The sequence below is a fragment of the Cucumis melo genome, chromosome 1, assembly GCF_025177605.1.
Source record: "Cucumis melo cultivar AY chromosome 1, USDA_Cmelo_AY_1.0, whole genome shotgun sequence".
Lineage (NCBI taxonomy): Eukaryota > Viridiplantae > Streptophyta > Magnoliopsida > Cucurbitales > Cucurbitaceae > Cucumis > Cucumis melo.
In genome coordinates, this window is record NC_066857.1 from 36992175 (window position 1) to 37005793 (window position 13619).

A 13619-nucleotide genomic window follows, 5' to 3' on the forward strand; every position below is an offset into this window, starting at 1 on the left:
AAGTGAATCCATATTAAACCATGTTTAAATACTTTTTGTACTAAGAAAACTACCGTTTTTGTTTTCCTATATTTTTATTTGTCACTGTATTCCTAAAAGCACAATGTAACCATATTTTAAAGGTCAATTTATCACTTATAACACAACTATGATATATCTTCTACAAACACTATGAATATACATTTTTTTAATAAATCATTTTGGGATCCAACCTCTACTTTTTTTTTAAAAAAAGAAAGATCATATAATTACACTACTCATCCCTTAATTAGAGTATTGTTAAGAATTATTTTGTTTTAAAAATCAAGTCCATAAACACTATATCTAACTTCATCTTTCTTCATTTATTACATACATTTTACAAATCGGTTCTTTAAAAAAAATAAAATATCAAAATAAAAACTAGAAAAAGTACTTTAAAAAGTTGTTTTTGCTTTTTAAATTTGGTCTATTTAATCAATTTTGATTAAAGAAGATTCAAATCGATCGAAGATATGACAAGAAAATCGACCTAATTTGAAAAAAACAAAATGATTACAAACAATCTACGAATAGAAACCAAAAATTAGAAAACACAAGATTTATAGAAGAATATGTGGTAAGAAAATATCATCCCCATAAGGGAAAAGAAAAGGAGAGAATTAGAGCATATACTAATATACTACACGATGCGTCGTAACAGCAGAGCGTTGGTTGATAATTTGCAAACCGACATGTCGTCCAAGCATCATAACCGTAGCTTGAGGATTAGTACCAGGCGAAACCCCAAAAATCGAGCCATCTACAACTCTCAGCGCCTCCATTCCCATAACCCGATAATTAGAATCCACCACTTTCCCCGCCACACATCCGCCATGGTAGTGCCATATCGTGCTCACACTCTGCCGGCAAAATTCCCTCAACACCAATCCATCTTCATCTCCATCCTCCGGATAAGCCGGCCCCACGAACCGGAATTCCTTCCTCCCGAACCAATCCCTGAATTTGAACCCCTCCATCGCCTGGCTCCGTAGAATATCCCCGATCTTCCTTGTCCCGTTCACACACCTCTCTAGGTCCACCGCGTTCCCGAAGTAATTGAATCGCACCACCGGATTCACCCTCACGTCCGTCGACGCCAGCCGCATCGCACCGGACGCAACCGGTCCGGTTATTTTTTCCATTAATGTCGCCACCGTCAGATACACCGGCGGCGATGGTGTTCTAATGAAAAATGACCTCGGCGGCGTTGTGAACGGGATTACGTTCGATGCTGCTTCAAGGTATGTTCCTGATTCTGTAATTCCGGCTACTTGAATTAGAGATTGCTCCAATGGCATCGGCGCTAAAATGGAAATTCCGGTTCTAGGGTTGTCGTAGAGGTAATGGCCGACGTAGGGTAAATGATGAGCTACTGGAATTCCCCAAGACGAGAGATATGGACGCGATCCGATTCCACTGAGTAACAGTAATTGCGGACTTCCGATTGCGCCTGCTGATAAGAATACTTCTCCACGTGCGTGTAGCATCGCGTGATGATACTTGCCGATTTGGTCACGATAAAGAACACCGATTGCTTTTGGTTTTCGTTTGACTGTGGAACCTAACAGAATTCTCTCAACGGTGGCGTAGATGGCGACTTTGATGTTGAATGGCGTCGCATAAGAGAGAAGATCGGCGGCGCTGTGACGTCGGCCTAACTCGTCGAATGTAGAGCCCCCGATTTTGGTTCCTATTACATGGTCTAAACTGAAGCCGTTGTACGGTGTGATTCCAGCTTCGACCATTCCGTCGCGAACGGCTGATTGCCAGTTCTTGAGATTTGGTTTGAACACGATTTCCTTTTCGACCCATTCGTAGGACTGATTGACGATGGCGAGGTCCCATTTAAGTTGTGAGTTTTTGAAGAAGGCTTGATCGGCTCGGCTGTAGAAGCCGGCGTTAATGGCGCTACTGCCGCCGAGGATGCGTCCTCTGGCATTGGGAACTCCTTCTTCTGAGGTGAAGGCTTGCACGGGGGAGTAACGTGAGTGGACGTCGTCCATTAGAGTCGTCAAGAATCCTTCCTGAGACATCAAATTGGAATTTCCGTGAGGAAAGCCGCCGCGTTCAAGAACAAGAACTCGGAATTTGTTTGATAATGTGGCAGCGAGTGGACAACCGGCCGTTCCGCCTCCGACGATTATGTAGTCGTAGTAATCTACTTTGGGAAATTCCGTCGCGTTGGACACAAATTTCAGGTAATCGGGATCTGATTTCACATAAATTTCAGATTATTAATTCATTTTATTCAAGAAATTAAAAAAAAAATTGTTTCAATTATACCTTTTTGAGAGGAGTTTGGAAGAGCGGATGAAGCTGAAAAGATGAGCAAGAATGTAAGGATTTGAGAGTGGAAGAAAATGCGAGACGCCATTAATGGAGAGAGGAAGGCTTGTGAGTGCTTCTTGGAAGAAGTAAACAGAGGCATTTTCTTGTATTCTTGAGAGTGGTAATATGATGATCAAGAATGGTTGTTGGTTGGGGATTCAGTTGAAATTTTTTTCACATTCTCAAGAGAGATTATGCCCAATTAAATGAGAGATTTTGTTACCTCTTTTTCCTTTTGGTCTATATATATATATGAACTGAAGCAGCTTTTTTATATGATTTATTACTCAATGGAATTGGAACGTTCATCTTTTTTTTTTTTTTTTCCTTTTTCAATTCAATTTGATCATATATTTGATTTTTCTCATTTCAATTTTTAAAAATCAAACCAATTCTATCCCAATTTCTTACAATATTTTTTAAAAGATAGGACACTTTTAATAGGTAAACCATATTGGATGTGATAGGTATAATATGCCTATGTATCCATTGAGTGATGTGGCATAATAGAATGGTGCCATGTGGCACACATATTGTTTGGTTTTATTTCATCTCTTTCAATTCTAGTTATATTCTAATGGCTTCAACTTCTGTCTCTAAAACCCCTAATACTCAACCTCCATTTTATGCTTGTGTCTTTCTTAGGGTTAGATTTAATAGGTCGTGGACAAAAATACCCTAGTGGTAGCTATATAAAGCATACGAGGGATTGGTGTTAACTCATACAACCCTTAGGAGTCTAGTGGTAGTCCAACTGACCGTTATAGCATAGGGACTTATGAAGACTTTATAAGTAACTTATAAAACTCATGAAGAAGTTTAGTGGTAGCTCATAGGATCTATGAAGAGCTTAGATGTAATTCAAATGGCTCGTAAAAGAGTCTAGTGGTAGTTAAGATGACTTGTGAGAGACGTTAAAGGTAGCTTGGGAGGATATTAAAGGATATATATTGAAGGATCTTGAAGTAATTGAGTTTTGACTTCTCTATGTTTTCAATGGACGACTTATAAATGACCGAACAAGTAATACACTAAAGCGCTAGTAACCTTGAACGATCATAACAATGTAATTGTCCAATGAATAATGGCTCAATGTTTCCATAAATATAAGAGGGTAAGTTACGAGCCCATACTTAGTTTTGCATTACTGTTGTTAGCCCATATAAGACTACCAAAGTTGTTGATCAAAGGTACACCCACGGTCTCCTACTACTATCTATTGTCTAATTACTCACGAACTCAACATTGCCTTGAGCGTTATCGTGTGTGTTATTTGATCCATACCAAATGTTTATTTTTTTCACTTGCATAATCTTCTACAACCATCAATTGTCAAACTACTTGTGAATATGTATAAATATAACAAAATCTCACAGTTTATTTTCAAGATAAACCTAATAGTAGTCTATCTATCGTAATAGACTTCGACATTTGCTACATTTGTAATTTTTTTCTAATAATTTTGTTATTTAAAATGATTTCACATAAATAAAATCAAGTAGACTCAATTTTGTTTAAAAAAAAACTAAAACTCGAAGTAACTATTTTTTAGGAAAATTATCTAAATCTAATAACAAAAGAAGAGTTTAGAGTGTCTGGTTATACATAATGGGACGTGACTGTAATATAACATAATATAAAACTCATGTTTCAACTTAGCCTTTTAAGTTAAATTTATAATATAAATTTTATTTCGTTCCAATAGTTTTCAATTCAATTTCTTTTTTATGCTTCACTATTTAATTTATATTTCATCCTTGACTACTCATATTTTTCAACCTCCCTATACATTTTAATAATTTTAGTTACATTCTAGTTTTCCGAACAACTTACTAAAATAATTTTCGTCCACGTGGAAGAGAATGAATTGTATGGGAAAAGAAGGGTGAGGACAAGAGGTGGAGTAAAAAGGTATCAAAACACAGAAGTAAACCGAACCTCCTGCACGTGCACAATAAAAGCCCAAGTACGCCTAACCTTGCCGTAGCTTCCTCCGTACAATTTACAAACTTAACCCTTCTCTTTTTAGCAGTCAAATTTATTTTATTTATTTTTCTTATTGGCTGCGCCATTTGCTATTTTTATACTATCTTTTACTTGTCAAAAAAATTAAAATTAAAAAGTGGGTTTAGTGAAAAGAAATAAAATTCGTGAGTGAAATAATATCGAATTGTTGTGTGAGGTTGAAATGAAGAATAAAATCCATTATGGTATGACAATCTAATCGAGCTAAAACGACAATTTGTAAATTGCACCATTGATTTTTCATTTTCTTAATTTTTAAAAGCAACTGTTTTTATTTTTATATCTAAAATAATAAGAACATTTATATATGATTCTATTTCATTGTTAAGCACAGTGTCTTGTGTTTAAATTATGATTAAAGCAATATAAAGATAAGTGAAAGAATCAAATAGCCGATACTTTTTTTCTTTTAAGACAAAAGTTTAAATACCTAACTAAAACAAAAAAAAAAAAATGAATTATATAAATAATTTGAAAGAAAAAAAAACTAATGAAGAGAAAAAAAAAACACTCTAAAAGCATAGGTATTAAATTTACGATTTGTTTTTATTCAATATTGGGATTTCAATACACACACACACACACAACATTTTGAACTCTTTACCCAAGCAAGTTCTTGGGTTTAGGGCAAGATTGATTGTAATTAAAAATGAATGTAAATAAATAAACCATAATGAAACTTATTAATTATCAGATCCAATGGGCACCTTCCATGCAACTGTGTTTTATGTAATTTAATGAACTGTTCAATATTTATGAACAAATTATATATATATATATATATATATACACACACACATATATATAGTGTAATTGACAGTTATTGTAGGCATGGTTTTATTTTGTTTTAATACAACTGTCAACTCACATGTTGTAGTTGTACAAAGTAACCTTATGCTATAACATGTCACTAATTAAACCCCTAAAGAATATGATTAATTATTTCATAAATCTCCAACAACAATATTATAATTCTCAACTATATGGCATGTCAAATTCTCTTGTCTACTCTTGCTTAAGCAGATAACGTGTTTAGTTTATTTTGTGGGAAAAAAATACAAAACAAAAACGATTTCTTTTTAATATAATAAAGAATAAAAAATTTGTCATGAACAGCAAAATAGTAAAATTATTTATCATCTATAACAAAAAAATTGTAATATTCTATAAAAAATTCGATAAATTCTACTGTATTTTGTAAATAGTTTTTAACATTTTGTTATTTTTGAAATGTTATTTCTACTGGTTTTTTTTAAATTTAAATGATAAATATTTATTTAATATTTTTAAATATATATAATAAAATAAATTAAAATATTTATAAAATATAACAAAACTGCTATAAGTAATAAACATTGACGACATTATATTATAATGTTTATCCTTATAATTGATAGACAATGATAAATTAAGATCAATATCTGTTAGTATTTTCCATTATTTATAAAACCTAATTTTTTTTTGTTATTACGTAAATATTTTCAAAAATTTTATTATTTACGACTACTGCTCTTTTCTTCTCTAGGGGCTTCTAGTTCTAACAAAAATGGTTGGAATATATATTACTTTGCATTTACTTTTTAAAATTAAGGTTTTAAGTAATATTTTATAGTCACTAAAATACGAATTTATTATATATTTCATTTCCTCGATTTTTAAAAAGGAAGTAGTCAAAGAAATGAACTATTTGGAGATATTGTACTTTTTATTTTACTTTTCACAAATTAATTTATAAGTATAGTCTATGAGTATTGCAATCCAAAAATAAAACAAACATAGAGAAAGTTAAGAGATTAAGCATGCATTAGATACTAATTCAAGAATAAGTTAAAAGTTCATAAGAAAGATTCGAGTTTTAGTTCCGTAGGGAGTCGAAAATAAAACCATCCATCAATATTGATATAATTTTCAATATACTCTTATAATTTTAGAAATAATAATCAAGTGTATAATAACATTTTAACAAAATTACAAATATAAAAAAAATCGTTGATAAACTTTTATGGTCTATCACTTTTGCAATATGATCTGTTAGTTATAAATTTTTACTATTGGTATACTCCTACCGTTATAGACTATTACAAAATTTGTTATATCTATATATATATATATATATTAAAATATTGCTATATCCGAATTTAATTCTTTTATATTTTTTTACTATGCCAAACCAACGACTTCCCTTTTATTACTATCATTAACTATTGGAAATTCATAAGCAATCATTTTTTTTCCTTCTAATTTTTGCTTTAATAATTTATAACCCAACAACTTTGAACAATGCAACTAAACTAACTATTGAAACACTATACACTTAAATATCACATATATTTTCAAAGTTATTCATCAACAATCAAGCCAAAATGAACTTAAACCCTTGATTCCTATCAAATTTGCATATGTTATCGACCTTGGAATTAGAAAAGTTCGATCTTCCACCCATATCGAAAAAAAATGACCACAGGAGACGATTACGACATACACACACATATATAAACTTCAATTATTATTGTTATTATCATCGATCGTTATTACTTGAAGTGGATAAGCTGTTTAATACACAACATATATGTATAAACTCACAGCGATACTCTTTGGTGTATACTTGCAAATTACATGTTAGAAAGAGACATTAAACCCCCCCCCCCCCCCCCCCCACTTATAGTTATAGATTAGATAATCATAATTAACATCAACTAATTTAAGAAGAAAAAAAGTGCCTGAGAAAGATTAGGGGGTGGGTTGGGTTGGAGCAGTTCTTGAAAGCGGAAGGCAGAGCCATCGGGGCTTTGGTGAAAAAGGCAAATACGTACAAACCGCAGCTTTTAAAGTCCAATCCTCTAGTTGGAAACCCAATATCAAATCAATGATAAATTGGGTTAAAAAAAGGGCAGCAGCACCCAGCAGAGAGGATTGAAAAATGGTATATGATACAGCCACAGATGATGAGTATTCACTCATATCGTAACCAAAGCCTATGCTCCAGAAAAAAGAAAAGCAATTTTATATATATATATATATAGAAATTGCAGCTATTGATATCAATCATCTCCTTGGATGTACCAACAAAGAAGCATGGTGGCGCAACGCCGCAAGATGTAGATACGGGCGCGTTGTTCCTTCACTAACGAGGCGCACCGCCGAGAGAAACCGCCGCCGTGTCGGCGCCCTGTTGAGGATCTGATCTTAATCCCGGCCGATTCCACCATTTTTTTTTTTATTTCTTTAAAAGAAACGAAATATATTATTTCCCAATTAAGCTGCAAAAAAATGCAGGCCGGTGTGGGATATAATTAAGCAGCTCTGAAGCTTAGAATCTGAATCCCCCTACGTATTTATACCCACAGCTAGCTATTGAATTATTAATTGATTGGGAAAATAAAAATATTTAAGGTCTTCTTCATTCTAATTAGTGCACTTGTTTTTTTTTTTTTTTTAATTTATTTTTTTACATCTCACCAAATTTTAAAATGGTAAGTTTACAAAGATATTCAAACTATAATGTTATAATACATATTATTTAAAAAACTTCGATTAGCTACCGGAAACATTATTTCAACTCATAATTTGGTATAATATTTACTATTTGCTACGGTTTTTACTATTTGATATTTATATATATTTTTTATTATTTTCTATAATGTTTACTATTTTTTTTATAAAACTAAAATAATTGCATCAAACACATATTATTCTAATCAAATTATAATAACCAAACTATATATAATGACTCGCTTCTTGCCTCATACACCCTTTAATTATTATTTTAACTTTATATATAGTGTTTGTTTGAATTGGTCGTGTTTGGAGATCTGAAATATAATTAAAATTAATAAAAATTAAAAGAGCGTAAGAAAAAGCAAGTAATTGAAAACTAAACACAAATGAAATATTGAAACATAAAAACCAATGAGTAAAATTGAAAACTATCCAAACGAAATGATCGCAAAATAAACTAAAATATAATAAAAAGTTAATATCTATAGCTAATAAACAGAAGTCTATTAATATCAGATCATTGTTAGAATAAATTTCATTATATTTTGTAAATATTTTAAACAATTTTTTGAGGTAGGATAATTGAAAAACGATAAAATAATAATATTAAAATAATGTAGTATATAGAAATGGGATTATTTAACCATGGTTAGAGTGAATTGGTGTGTGTGAATCTCAACACGAATAACGGAGCTTTGGGAAGATAAGCAGAAAAAGAACGGAGTTTGAAATCAGGGGGAATGAACGTGGGGAACAAAAGAGTAAGATATACGTAAATAAAATAATAATTAAAAAAAGGCGTTATTGATTATTATTGATTAAAGGAGTGGGAAAGGCAAAGGGGAAATTAGCAGGAAAAGAGGGGAGTTGTTTGAATGAGGACGAAGCATTGTAGATTTTGTATTATTGGGAATAACCAAACAGGGAACCGCCAAACTCACTCTCAAATCCTTAGGACAGACGTTGGTTTTGTTCCATTTTCAATTTTCAAAAATCTTTATTATTTTCTTTTCTTTTATTTTATTTGGAATTCATAATAATTTTCTATTCTGCCAACTGTCTTGATCTTTGGGATTTCAATTCATTGTTTAATTTACTAATACTACTACCACTACTATGATTGATTACTACTCCTTCACATCTATCTTACCAATATCTCTATGTTACTATTTATATATATCTATTTCTCAACTAGTTTTATTCTTTTGAGAAGATTGAGATTCGTCTTTATGATACTACTTGGTAACTATTTGATGAGATTTGATCGTGGTGATAAATATTTATTATTTAAGTAAGTCATCATAATGTGTGACTGACAGTTTTACATCTATTTAACGTATAAAGATTAGGTTGTAAGAATATATTATTATTATTATTATTATTTGTAAAAGTGATATTTTTGCTAAGAAGAAGAGTTTTAGGATGGGTACGAACAAAATACAACACGAGAAAAAAAAAGGATAATAGTAAAAACTAAAACAAATAACACAAATGCCAACGAACTCATGGAAATATGTCTCGAGGTGAAGAGTCCTCGTGAGAGAAGCTATATAGTTCACTTAGAACGACAACTAAAAATTTCATGTTGATAACGTAGGGTGTGGGTGCATAGTGAGACATTGTAGGCTTTCAAATTATGTTTCCTTAAGACATGGTAAATAATTGCGTACCAAATGACTTTTTGAACTTTTAGTTAGGTCTCGACTGCATTCTAGAACTGAACTAACAAATCCAAGTCAACTCTCTGTTCCAATGAAAAATCATATAGAAACATTGATCCTGCAAAAGCATGTCATCTAAGACAGTCTTACTAAAAGGACAACGATAAAAAAAAAAAATGATTCCTAGACGCAACACCACTATTACCACATCTGTAACTATATTTTTAAATTCACATCTAAAATGACTATTACGAAACATGTGTATTTATCCGTCAATTACTGTTAGACAATCACAATTGTGACGACGGCCTTGCCAAATTAATGAATTTTCTTCCTCATAGCGATTATGGATTTTAATAGTTGATCATGATCGTCATCAAATAACACGTTATGATAAAGTATATGTCATCACTAAGGAAGATAATTAGGTTTTCCTATATTTGCCAACATAAACTTAACTTAAATAGTCCCGAGACATGTCTTCAAGAATCATGTGCTGTCAAACGTGTCCTTGTCATACATTGAATATATTGTACATAACTAATTAATTGAGTCCAACTACATTGATCATGTGTTGATTGACAATCGATCATATTCCATTAGAGAGGATTTTAGATTTGGATAGATTACACTCCATTTTATTTGGATGATGACGATCAGTTAGGGTTTTAAACAATATTATCTTAGCACACATCATTCCAAAGCAAGAAAACTCAATCTTTTTCACGTGCTTTTGAGTTTCAAATACCACACAGAAGGCTTTAAAATAGGCAACAACGACTGATCTATAGAACAAACATTGAAGATAAAGGTCTGATTAAATTAATTAATATAAAGTTTAGGTTAAAAATAATCAGTTAAACAAATATCAAAGTTAGATGGTGAGATATGATAATCAGAATCTATATGATATTGTGGAATATAAGGGCAATGAGGCTAATTAGCTGGTCAATACACAGACCGCAGACAACCTCAATCTTTATTCGATAATGTTGCTTTTCACTTCACTTGTTATGTGATTACATTTTTAAATGATAATGATGTTAGTAATTCAATTAATGTAAGATTTTGATCCTTTAACTCTTGACTTTGTTCAATCTGTTAATTAGATTTGTTATATTTAACTTGAGAGAGAGAGAGAAAGAGTAGAGAGATATGTAGGGGAGAGATTCTTGAAGTAATATAATTTAAAAATGGTAGATGACTAAAATGATGAGCACACCCCTATTGATATGGAATATGACCTACTAATCTCTCGAAAACAAATATTTGATTCCTCCGATCAAAATAAAGGGATGGAAAATTGTTTTAAATGGTAAAACGGTTGAACATATTTACAGATATACCAAACCTTTTACTTTTTGTTAGTGATAGACTACGTTGGATCCATTTTGATATTATTGTAGAGATACAAAGTAAAATTATGCTATATGTGTAAATAGTTGTTTTAAATGATAAAACCTTTGAAAATATTTATAAATATAACGAAATATTACAATATATCAGTGGATATTAGACTACGATAAACTACTATATATGGATCAATCACGATACATGTAGTAGTCGTTGTCTATTACAATTTATTACTAATATAATGTAAAATTTTGTTTTATTAAAAAGATATTATAGTACATTTTGCTATATTTAAAAAAGTAATAGTTGTTCAACGTAGAAGAATGATAATGCAACAATGATTAAAACATTGGTTCGAGAATTGAAATACCACGTAAACACAATTACGAAAGTTAATGACTACGTGTGAAAGCTTGAAACGAAAATAAAATTCAAAACTTTTTAATAAGTTTTTAAGCTTAAAAAATACACTACTAATTTGCATAAAATGTTCATTTTGCAATAATTAACATGTTTATAGACTTTTAAAATGTCAAATAGTTATTGTTTTTAACTTTCAATATTAAAATGGATGAGCTTTACATGTAAAATAAGTAAACACTAAATAACATTGAGTTAATAGATGTAATTTGAAAACTTGAAGTTTTTTATTTTACTTGTAGTCTAAAGAATTGTTAGATTACACATAACCTAGCTAAGTTGGTAAACATTTAGAAAATGAAAACATTTGGATGTATCTCTCAATATTCAACTATCTGCATCATATACACAATAAATTTGATTAAATTTTTTTAAAAAAATAAGCAAGAAGATAATTTACCACGTGAAACATTACGATCGAGCAATTTTCTTCAAGTATAACATATAGAATGCTTATAAGTATTATTTTAGTCGGTCAGACGACAAATGGTAATTTAAGCCAATAAATAAATGTAAAAAACGTGATCATGGTTCTATATTTTGAACTTTGTTATATTTAGTCCACATTGTCTTTAATTGTTTGCAATTTTGATTTTCGTAGACTCGGTAAATTTAAAATTTATTATTTTCTAATTAAATTTTATTGAATAAAATAAAATAAGAAAAATAAAATATGAATGGAATATTTTTTAAGAAATAAATAGCATATTAATATTGAGCTCTAAATTTAAGATTTATTCAAAATACAAAGATTAGAATTAAATAACTACATGTATAAGACTAAAATCGAACTTAAAGATACATAGATAAAAATAGTCGAATTTTAACCACTAATAAATATTTTTGAGGCCCACCCCAAATAAAATGAAAAGGAGTAAGTTGTAGACGTAACAAATATATTAAAAATATTAACATATATAACAACATTTTAAAAGGATTAAAAATATAGCAAAATCGGTCAGAGTCTACTTTTATTAATATACTACAAAATTGAATTATAACATTAAATAAAAAAAATAATTATAATAGGTAACCATTAATGTTTTAATTATTTAATTTAAAATAATTAAAAATATAATAATATTATAGATATAGTAAAATCGGTTAATGTAGGATAAAAGTCTATAATTAATAGACTACGTTGAAAATACTCCTTTATCACTCATTAATAAAAATGGTCGATTTTCTTTGTAATTTTTAAAAAATATGGACATATACTTAGGTTATTATTCGTAAATTGTTACCCATCAATTTTTTTCATTTAAGTACCGCGGGCGTCCTTAAAATACTGGAAGAGGATGGCGGGAAACGGAATGGAGAGTGAGAGAGCCGAATGGTTCGCGGAGCAAACTCGGGATTATTCCAGAGTCATCCGGCGATCGGAATGAGAGAAAACAACAGTTCTAGAGCGCATGGATTCTCTTTATCGCTCTTCGAGTTTCAACTGCAGGCTGAATGTTTCGCATTAGGTACGGACGATATCAAATGCTGCATTTCCATCTGATGCCTGTGTTCGCGATTCTTTTGAATATCTTTTCTGATACCAGATTTTGAGGTTGCAATATGGAGATTTGTGATCGGCTGTTTAAAAGTTGATTTATGGTTAAATATGAACTTGTTCATGTTTCTTCTTTGTTTGAAACTACTAGGTTCCTACCGTTACGAAATTCGCGTCAATTCTTCAGCGGAAACGTATAATTTGAACTATTTTTCTCGATTCAAGAACTGGATAGTCATGTTTTAAAGCGGTAGCTAGATGTCTGAAATCACTGCCAGAAAGACGAAGGTACTGAAGCAAGAACATAGATGCTAAAAGCTTTAACAAGCTAAGGTAATTTTGGCTCGTTGTTTGGTCTTCAGTAGGTCTTATCATCCGGCGATCGGAATGAGAGAACTACAGTTCTAGAGCGCATGATTTCTCTTTATCGCTCTTCGAGTTTCAACTGCAGGCTGAATGTTTCGCAATAGGTACGGACGATATCCAATGCTGCATTTCCATTTGATCCCTGTGTTCGTGATTGTTTTGAATATCTTTTCTGATTCTAGATTTTGAGGTTGCTATATGGAGATTTGCGATCGGCTGTTTAAAAGTTGATTGAGGATTAAATATGAACTTGTTCTCGTTTCTTCTTTGTTTGAAACTATTAGGTTGCTACCGTTTACGAAATTCACGTCAATTCTTCAGCGGAAACGTATAATTTGAACTATTTTTCTCGATTCAAGAACTGGATAGTCATGTTTTAAAGCGGTAGCTAGATGTCTGAAATCACTGCCAGAAAGACGAAGGTACTGAAGCAAGAACATAGATGCTAA

At 31.1% G+C, this 13619-nt stretch overlaps 1 protein-coding gene across 1 annotated transcript; it reads right to left on the reverse strand.

The window, feature by feature from the left end:
* Window positions 1-601: 601 nt before the first annotated feature.
* Window positions 602-2658, reverse strand: LOC103500635 ((R)-mandelonitrile lyase-like). The gene has a single exon (XM_051091475.1). The coding sequence runs from the start codon at window positions 2052-2054 to the stop codon at window positions 654-656; it is 1401 nt and encodes a 466-aa protein (XP_050947432.1). The 5' UTR covers window positions 2055-2658; the 3' UTR covers window positions 602-653.
* Window positions 2659-13619: the final 10961 nt, after the last annotated feature.